Below are 10961 nucleotides of genomic sequence, written 5' to 3' on the forward strand. Positions count from 1 at the left end.
GAGGGCACTTCAGCAGTGCATAAACTCAAATGCTCACATGAGAACAGGTTTTGTCACTGAACTGCAAAAACAGTTGCAAAAAAGATTTGCAACAGTGGAAAAGGTGTTCCAGCTGGGAGCAGCAACGTTGCTAGACGTGAGGTTTAAAAAAGTGTCTTTTGTTGACATGGGAAATGTGAAGGTGACTGAAGAGAGAATTGTGAATTTAATGCGCAGTGAATGTTCTCAAGAGGAGATAAACGAGTCTGTGCCAGTACCTCATGTATCCCAGTCGTCAGAGACAGAGAGCCACATAAATGAAGTGCAGGCTAAACTGGGATCACTCTGGCAATGCTTTGATGCTAAAGTGGAAACAACTATGAAGTCACAACGATTGACATGCATAGGGCCTCACATTGAATTGAGGAGGTACCTCGAGGAACCAATAATTCCCCGGGATGAGGACCCATTGAAATGGTGGAAAATGCATAGTGTACTTTTTCCAAAGCTGCATGCCTTAGCTAAAAAGTTTCTATGCATTCCAGCTACTTCTGTACCTTCTGACAGACTTTTTTCGAAAGCAGGGGAACTAATTTCACACAGACGTAGTGCTTTGAGTGATACAAATATCAACATGATATTGTTTTTTGATAAAAACATGTAAATAAACCCTATCTGAAGCTTTATTTCAATTATTACCGTTACTAATATGTCATACTGCTAGTTTGATCCATCTCTAATATATGTGATACTGCTTTATTGATTGATGTAGGAACCATGTGATATTGGAAATGTTTATCATTACTGTAACTATAATATGTGATACTGATCCCTCATCATTACTCATACATGTGCTATATATTGCTTTATTGGTTAGTGTAGGTAACTTGTGATATTGAAAATATATATTACTGTAATATGAAAACATGTAAATAAACCCTATCTGAAGATTTATTTTAATTATTACCATTACTAATATGGCATACTGCTAGTTTGATCCATCTCTAATATATGTGATACTGCTTTATTGATTGATGTAGGAACCACGGTCGGAACCATGTGATATTGAAAATGTTTATCATTACTGTAACTGTAATATGTGATACTGATCCCTCCTCATTACTAATACATATGATATATATTGCTTTATTGGTTGGTGTAGGTAACGGGATATTGAAAATATATATTACTGTAATATGTGTTACTGAGCTTTCACCATTACTACATGTGATATTGGTTAACTGGTCGATTTATGTACCAAATGTGATACTGAAAAATATTTATTATGTATTGTCATATCATATTGGAAATGTTTGTCATTACTGTAATGTGATATTCAAATATTTCCAGCAAGGAAAAAGAAACGGCGGACCTTTAAAATAAACAGATGTATAAAGTAAAAGTGAAAGCTTAAAAAGAGAGGAAGATGTATAAAAGAGAAAGAAGAATAAAATGAAGGAGGATATATAAAAGAGAGAGTAAACAAAAACATAATAAGGGAGTGTCAAATGAAATAGACTAATAAAGAAAATTTCTGAGGTGAATAAAAATGAGTGTAAACAATTGTAATTGAAATTAAACTTACAATCAATCTTTGAAACATATAGTAAAATAATTGATCATATGTTAATAAGACAAACACTAAAGAAGGAAATAAGTATAGCATTTATCATGAAAAAAAAAACCAAGGAATAGGCTATAAGATTCGAGACAAACTGCCAAAACTAAAAGCCATAGGGCAAGGTCATAGATTAAGAGGATAAGATGGCCCAGATAAAGCAGACACAGCCTAAAGCAATGTTCTCCCATATGAAAATAGGCGACGATATGTTAATCTGTTTAAACTCCTCCCTACCACTCGATTTTGGATTGATTTTATAGTCTTGTTTGGTTGGACAGTGAACACCTGCATGTAATTATCCTGGAATATGGGCCTATGTCTCTCTTAAGCGGCTTAGGAAGCGCCCGAGTGACTCGGAGAATATTTCTTTCCTCCAAGACCTCCCCCCACCCCCCGAGTCCCTTGTTTGTTTGTCTTAGGTGCAGCTGCACCCAGGGAGTCAACTCCATCGACGGCGTCGAACCTCTCGCCACTATATACTACAGAATGACGTTGGGAGGGGAGTCGACTTCAGAATCGATTCTTGCGAGTCCACCCTCTCCAAGAGTCGATTTTGTCAAGTCCAAAATATGCAATTTTTGCCCAGCCCTAATGGCCATAGCCATAGCCATACACATAGATATAGCTATAGATTTAGCCATAGCCATAGCCGTAGCCGTAGATGTTGCCGTTTCCATTGCCATCGCTGTTGCCGAAGTCGTAGCCGTAGCCATGGACGTGGACGTTTACTTAGCCATAGCCATAGCCATAACCATAGCCATAGACATGGACATGGACATGTCCATGGGTATAGACATAAACATATCCATAGCCATAGCCATAGCTATAGACATAGACATAGACATAACCATAGCCATAGACATAGACATAGACATAGCCATAGCTGAAGATATAGACATAGCCATAGCCATAGCCATGGACAGAGCAATAACCCTAGCCAGAGACATAGCCATAGCCATAGCCATAGTCATAGACATAGACATAGCTGTAGCCATAGCCATAGCCATAGACATAGACATAGGAATACACATAGACACAGACATAGCCATAGACATAGACATAGCCAGAGATATAGACAGAGACATAGCCATAGCCATAGCCATAGACATAGACATAGGAATACACATAGACACAGACATAGCCATAGACATAGACATAGCCAGAGATATAGACAGAGCAATAGCCATAGCCATAGACATACACACAGCCAGAGCTATAGCCATAGTCATAGCCATAGCCATAGCCATAGACATAGCCATGGCCATAGACATAGACATAGCCAGAGCCATAGCCATAGACATAGACATAGCCATAGCCATAGCCATAGACATATCCATAGCCATTGACGTAGCCATAGCCGGAGCGGTAGATATAGCTGTAGCCATAGCCGTAGCCACAGCCATAGCCATACCCATAACCAAATGATTTAGCCGTAGCTGTAGCTGTAGCTGTAGCTGTAGCCATAGACATAGCCATAGCCATAGCCTTAAACATAGACATAGACATAAATATATTCATAGCCATAGCCATAGCCTTAGCCATAGCCATAACCATAGCTGTAGCTGTAGCCGTAGCCGTAGCCGTAGCCATAGCCGTAGACATAGACATAAATATAGCCACAGCCATAGACATAGACATAAACATACATATAGCCATGGTATACATAGCCATAGCCATAGACATAGACATAGACATAGCCATAGCCATAGCCATTGCCATAGCAAGAGCCATAGCCAAAGCCATAGATATAGACATAGCCATAGCCATAGATATACCCATAGACATAGCCATAGCCATAACCATAGACATAGACATAGACATAGACAGCCATAGCCAATGCCATAGACATAGACATAGCCATAGCGATAGCCATTGTATACATAGCCATAGCCATAGACATAGATATAGCCATACCCAGTGCCAAAGACAATGCCATAGCCATAGCCAGAGCCATACCCATAGACATAGGCATAAAGAGACATGTCCATGGCCTTGGCCATGGCTATAGACATAGCCATAGCCATAGCCATAGACATAGATATAGCCATAGCCATAGACAGACATAGACATACACATAGATATAGCCATAGTCATAGCCATAGCTGAAGACATAGACATAGACATAGACATAGCCATAGCCAGAGGCATAAATAGAGGTATAGCCATAGCCATAGCCATAGACATAGACCTAGCAATAGACATATCCATAACCATAGCCATAGCATCCATAGACATAGCCATAGCAATAGACATAGACATAGACATAGACATAGCCCGAGCCTTAGATATAGACAGAGCCATAGCCATAGCCATAGCCATAAACATATCCATAGCCATAGCCATAAGCATGGCCATATATATGAACAGACATAGACATACACATAGAAATAGCCATAGCCATAGACATAGCCATAGCCATAGCCATAGCCAGAGACATAGCCATAGCCATAGACATAGACATAGACATAGACATAGCCATAGTCATAGCCATATACATAGCCAGAGCCTTCGCCATAGCCATAGACATTGACATTGACATTGACAGAGCCATAGCCAATGCCATAGCCATAGCCATAGCCAAAGACATTGCCATAGCCATAGTCATAGCCATAGCCGTAGATATAGCCATAGCCATAGCCGTAGACAAATATATAGCCATAGCCATAGACATAGACAGACATAGACATAGCCATAGCCAAAGTCATAGCCATAGGCATAGACATAGACATAGACATAGAAATGGACATAGACATAGACATAGCCATAGCCATAGCATCTGCCATAGACATAGACATAGCCATAGCCTTAGCTATTGTATACATAGCCATAGCCATAGACATAGACATAGCCATAGCCATAGCCATAGACAGACATAGACATAGACATAGATATAGCCATAGCCATAGCCATAGCTGAATACATAGACATAGACATAGCCATAGCCAGAGGCAGAGATAGAACCATAGCCATAGCCATAGCCATAGCCATAGACATAGACCCAGCAATAGACATATCCATAACCATAGCCATAGCATCCATAGCCATAGCCATAGCAATAGACATAGACATAGACATAGTCATAGCTAGAGCCATAGATATAGACAGAGCCATAGCCATACCCATAGCCATAAACTTATCCATAGCCAGAACCATAACCGTAGCCATATACATAAACAGACATAGACATACGCATAGAAAGAACCTTAGTCATAGACATAGCCATAACCATAGCCATAGCTATAGCCACAGACATAGCCATAGCCATAGACATAGACATAGACATATCCATAGTCATAGCCATATACATAGCCATAGCCTTAGCCATAGCCAGAGTCATTGACATTATCATTGACAGAGCCATAGACAATGCCATAGCCATAACCATAGCCATAGACATTGCCATAGCCATAGTCATAGCCATAGCCATAGATATAGCCATAGCCATAGCCGTAGACAAAGATATAGCCATAGCCATAGACATAGACAGACATAGACATAGCCATAGCCAAAGTCATAGCCATAGCCATAGATATAGACATAGACATAGAAATAGACATAGACATAGACATAGCCATAGCAATAGACATGGTTATAGCCATAGGCATAGCCATAGATGTAGCCTTAGCCGTAGCCGTAGTCATAGACATAGACATAGCCATAGCCATACCCATACCCATAGCCATAGCCCTAGACATAGCCATAGCCATAGCAATTGCAATAGCCATAGCCAATGACAGACATAACCAGCCATAGCCATAGCCAGAGCCATAGCCATAGACATAGCCATAGCCATTGCCATAGCCATAGACATAGACTTTGCCATAGACATAGACATAGCCTTAGCCATAGCAATAGCCATAGCCATAGCTAAAGCCATAGCCATAGCCATAACCATAGACAAAGATATAGCCATAGCCTTACCCATAGACATAGACATAGCCATAGCCATAGCCATAGCCACACTAATGGTAGACTTAGACATAGCCTTAGCCATAGCCATAGACATAGACATGGACATAGACATACACATAGCCATAGCTATAACCGTAGTAATAGCCAGAGCCATAGACATAGACATAGCCATAGCCTTAGCCATAGCCTTAGCCATAGCCTTAGACATAGCCATAGCCATAGACATAAACATAGCCATAGACTTAGACATTGCCATAGCCATAGCCATAGCTATAGACATAGACATAGCCATAGACATAAAAAATTGCAGAGCCATTGACGTAGCCATAGCCGTAGCCGTAGCCAAACCCAGAGCCATAGATGTGGCCACATCCATAGACATAGCCTTAGACGTAGCCATAGACATAGACATAGGCATAGACAGAACCATAGATATGGCCATAACCATATCCATAGCCATAGACATACACATAGCCATAGCCATAGCTGTAGCCCTAGCCGTAGCCATAGCCATAGACGTAGCAATAGCCGTACCCATAGCCGTAGCCATAGATATAGATATAGACATAGCCAGAGACATGGACATAGACATAGCCTAATCCATAGCAATGGTATACATAGCCATAGACATAGCCATATCCATAGATATAGCCATAGCCATAGTCATCTCTATAGCCATAGCCATAACCATAGACAAAGTTATAGACATAGACATAGACATAAACATAGCAAGAGGCATAGACAGACATAGACATAGACCTACACATAGACATAGCCATAGCCATAGACATAGACAAAGAGAGAGCCATAGCCATAAACATAGATATAGCCATAGCCATAGCAATAGCTATAGCCATAGTTGTAGCCATAGCCATAGCCATAGATATAGACATAGCCATAGACATAGATATAGACCTAGCCATAGCCATATCCATAGACAAAGACATAGCCATAGCCATAGAAATAGACATAGCCATAGCCATAGACATAGCCATAGACAGACATAGCAATAGCCATAGCCATAGCCATAGACAAAGCCATAGCCATAGCCAATGCCATATATATAGACATAGCCATAGCCATAGACATTGACATAGACATAGACATAGACATAGACAGACACACATAAACATAGACATAGCCATAGACATAGACAGAGACATAGACATAGACATAGCCAGAGACATAGACATAGCAATAGCCATAGACATAGACATACACATAGATATAGCCATAGTCATAGCCATAGCTGAAGACATAGACATAGACATAGACATAGCCATAGCCAGAGGCATAAATAGAGGTATAGCCATAGCCATAGCCATAGACATAGACCTAGCAATAGACATATCCATAACCATAGCCATAGCATCCATAGCCATAGCCATAGCAATAGACATAGACATAGACATAGACATAGCCCGAGCCTTAGATATAGACAGAGCCATAGCCATAGCCATAGCCATAAACATATCCATAGCCATAGCCATAGGCATGGCCATATATATGAACAGACATAGACATACACATAGAAATAGCCATAGCCATAGACATAGCCATAGCCATAGCCATTGCCAGAGACATAGCCATAGCCATAGACATAGACATAGACATAGATATAGCCATAGTCATAGCCATATACATAGCCAGAGCCTTCGCCATAGCCATAGACATTGACATTGACATTGACAGAGCCATAGCCAATGCCATAGCCATAGCCATAGCCAAAGACATTGCCATAGCCATAGTCATAGCCATAGCCGTAGATATAACCATAGCCATAGCCGTAGACAAATATATAGCCATAGCCATAGACATAGACAGACATAGACATAGCCATAGCCAAAGTCATAGCCATAGGCATAGACATAGACATAGACATAGAAATGGACATAGACATAGACATAGCCATAGCCATAGCATCTGCCATAGACATAGACATAGCCATAGCCTTAGCTATTGTATACATAGCCATAGCCATAGACATAGACATAGCCATAGCCATAGCCATAGACAGACATAGACATAGACATAGATATAGCCATAGCCATAGCCATAGCTGAATACATAGACATAGACATAGCCATAGCCAGAGGCAGAGATAGAACCATAGCCATAGCCATAGCCATAGCCATAGACATAGACCCAGCAATAGACATATCCATAACCATAGCCATAGCATCCATAGCCATAGCCATAGCAATAGACATAGACATAGACATAGTCATAGCTAGAGCCATAGATATAGACAGAGCCATAGCCATACCCATAGCCATAAACTTATCCATAGCCAGAACCATAACCGTAGCCATATACATAAACAGACATAGACATACGCATAGAAAGAACCTTAGTCATAGACATAGCCATAACCATAGCCATAGCCATAGCCACAGACATAGCCATAGCCATAGACATAGACATAGACATAGACATAGTCATAGCCATATACATAGCCATAGCCTTAGCCATAGCCATAGTCATTGACATTATCATTGACAGAGCCATAGCCAATGCCATAGCCATAACCATAGCCATAGACATTGCCATAGCCATAGTCATAGCCATAGCCATAGATATAGCCATAGCCATAGCCGTAGACAAAGATATAGCCATAGCCATAGACATACACAGACATAGACATAGCCATAGCCAAAGTCATAGCCATAGCCATAGATATAGACATAGACATAGAAATAGACATAGACATAGACATAGCCATAGCAATAGACATGGTTATAGCCATAGGCATAGCCATAGATGTAGCCTTAGCCGTAGCCGTAGTCATAGACATAGACATAGCCATAGCCATACCCATACCCATAGCCATAGCCCTAGACATAGCCATAGCCATAGCAATTGCAATAGCCATAGCCAATGACAGACATAACCAGCCATAGCCATAGCCAGAGCCATAGCCATAGACATAGCCATAGCCATTGCCATAGCCATAAACATAGACTTTGCCATAGACATAGACATAGCCTTAGCCATAGCAATAGCCATAGCCATAGCTAAAGCCATAGCCATAGCCATAACCATAGACAAAGATATAGCCATAGCCTTACCCATAGACATAGACATAGCCATAGCCATAGCCATAGCCACACTAATGGTAGACTTAGACATAGCCTTAGCCATAGCCATAGACATAGACATGGACATAGACATACACATAGCCATAGCTATAACCGTAGTAATAGCCAGAGCCATAGACATAGACATAGCCATAGCCTTAGCCATAGCCTTAGCCATAGCCTTAGACATAGCCATAGCCATAGACATAAACATAGCCATAGACTTAGACATTGCCATAGCCATAGCCATAGCTTTAGACATAGACATAGCCATAGACATAAAAAATTGCAGAGCCATTGACGTAGCCATAGCCGTAGCCGTAGCCAAACCCATAGCCATAGATGTGGCCACATCCATAGACATAGCCTTAGACGTAGCCATAGACATAGACATAGGCATAGACAGAACCATAGATATGGCCATAACCATATCCATAGCCATAGACATACACATAGCCATAGCCATAGCTGTAGCCCTAGCCGTAGCCGTAGCCATAGACGTAGCAATAGCCGTACCCATAGCCGTAGCCATAGATATAGATATAGACATAGCCAGAGCCATGGACATAGACATAGCCTAATCCATAGCAATGGTATACATAGCCATAGACATAGCCATATCCATAGATATAGCCATAGCCATAGTCATCTCTATAGCCATAGCCATAACCATAGACAAAGTTATAGACATAGACATAGACATAAACATAGCAAGAGGCATAGAGAGACATAGACATAGACCTACACATAGACATAGCCATAGCCATAGACATAGACATAGAGAGAGCCATAGCCATAAACATAGATATAGCCATAGCCATAGCAATAGCTATAGCCATAGTTGTAGCCATAGCCATAGCCATAGATATAGACATAGCCATAGACATAGATATAGACCTAGCCATAGCCATATCCATAGACAAAGACATAGCCATAGCCATAGAAATAGACATAGCCATAGCCATAGACATAGCCATAGACAGACATAGCAATAGCCATAGCCATAGCCATAGACAAAGCCATAGCCATAGCCAATGCCATATATATAGACATAGCCATAGCCATAGACATTGACATAGACATAGACATAGACATAGACAGACACACATAAACATAGACATAGCCATAGACATAGACAGAGACAGAGACATAGACATAGCCAGAGACATAGACATAGCAATAGCCATAGACATAGACAGAGACACAGCCATAGCCATAGACATAGCCATAGCCATAGCGATAGCCATGGTAGACATATACATAGACATAGCCATAGCCATATCTATAGCCATAGACATAGCCATAGGCATAGCCATTGCCATTGCCATAGCCATAGCCATAGCCATAGTATTAGCCATAGTCATTGCCAGAGCCACACAGATATAGCCAGAACCATAGACATAGACATAGCCAGAGATTTAACTATAGCCGTAGCCATAGCTGTAGCCTTAGCCAATGAGGTAGCCCCAGCTGTAGCCATAGCCATAGTCATAGCCATAGCTGTAGCCGTAGACTAACTGTAGACATAGACATAGACAAAGACATAGCATTAGCCTTAGACATAGACCTAGACATAGACATATTCATAGCCATAGCCATAGCCATAGCCATGATAGACATAGCCGTAGCTATAGCTATAGCCATAGACATAGCCATAGCCATAGCCAGTGACATTGCCATAGCCAAAGCCATAGACTTAGACATAGAAATACTTAGACATAGACATAGACATAGACTTAGCCATAGCCATAGCCACAGACATGGACATATATATAGCCATAGCCATAGACATAGACATAGCCATAGCCATAGCCATAGACATAGACATAGACATAGCTACAGACATAGCCATAGCCATAGCCATAGATATAGACATAGACATAGCCAGAGCCATAGCCATATCCATAGCCATAGCCATAGATATGGCCAAAGCCATAGCCATGCCCATTGACAAGGACATTGACATTGACATAGACATAGCCATAGCCATTGCCATAGCCATAGCCCTACTCATAGCAATAGACATAGCCATAGGCCTAGTCATAAATATAGCCATAGTCATAGCCATAGACATAGACATAACCATAGCCATAGACATAGACATAGACATAGCCATCGATATCTACAGATATAGCCCTAGCCATAGCCATAGCCATAGACAAAGACATAGACATAGCCAGAACCATAGCCATAGTCATAGTCATGGCCATAGTAATGGCCATAGCCATATATGTAGCCATAGCCGTAGCCGTAGCCGTCTCTATAGCCAGAACCATAGACATAGACATAGCCATAGCCATAACCATAGCCATAGCCATAGATATATAAAACCAGCCATTGCCATAGCAATAGGCAAAGACATTGCCATAGCC

The 10961-nt window shown here is 41.1% G+C and overlaps 1 protein-coding gene across 1 annotated transcript in view; it reads left to right on the forward strand.

Moving 5' to 3' along the window:
• LOC137633538 (zinc finger BED domain-containing protein 4-like) overlaps positions 1–643 on the forward strand; it is an 876-nt gene extending 233 nt beyond the window's left edge. Inside the window, exon 1 of the mRNA XM_068365831.1 lies at positions 1–643. This exon is cut by the window's left edge and continues 233 nt beyond it. Within this exon, the coding sequence (XP_068221932.1) occupies positions 1–643 (643 nt within the window).
• Positions 644–10961: the final 10318 nt, after the last annotated feature.

The sequence above is a fragment of the Palaemon carinicauda genome, chromosome 43, assembly GCF_036898095.1.
Source record: "Palaemon carinicauda isolate YSFRI2023 chromosome 43, ASM3689809v2, whole genome shotgun sequence".
Taxonomy (NCBI): Eukaryota; Metazoa; Arthropoda; class Malacostraca; order Decapoda; family Palaemonidae; genus Palaemon; species Palaemon carinicauda.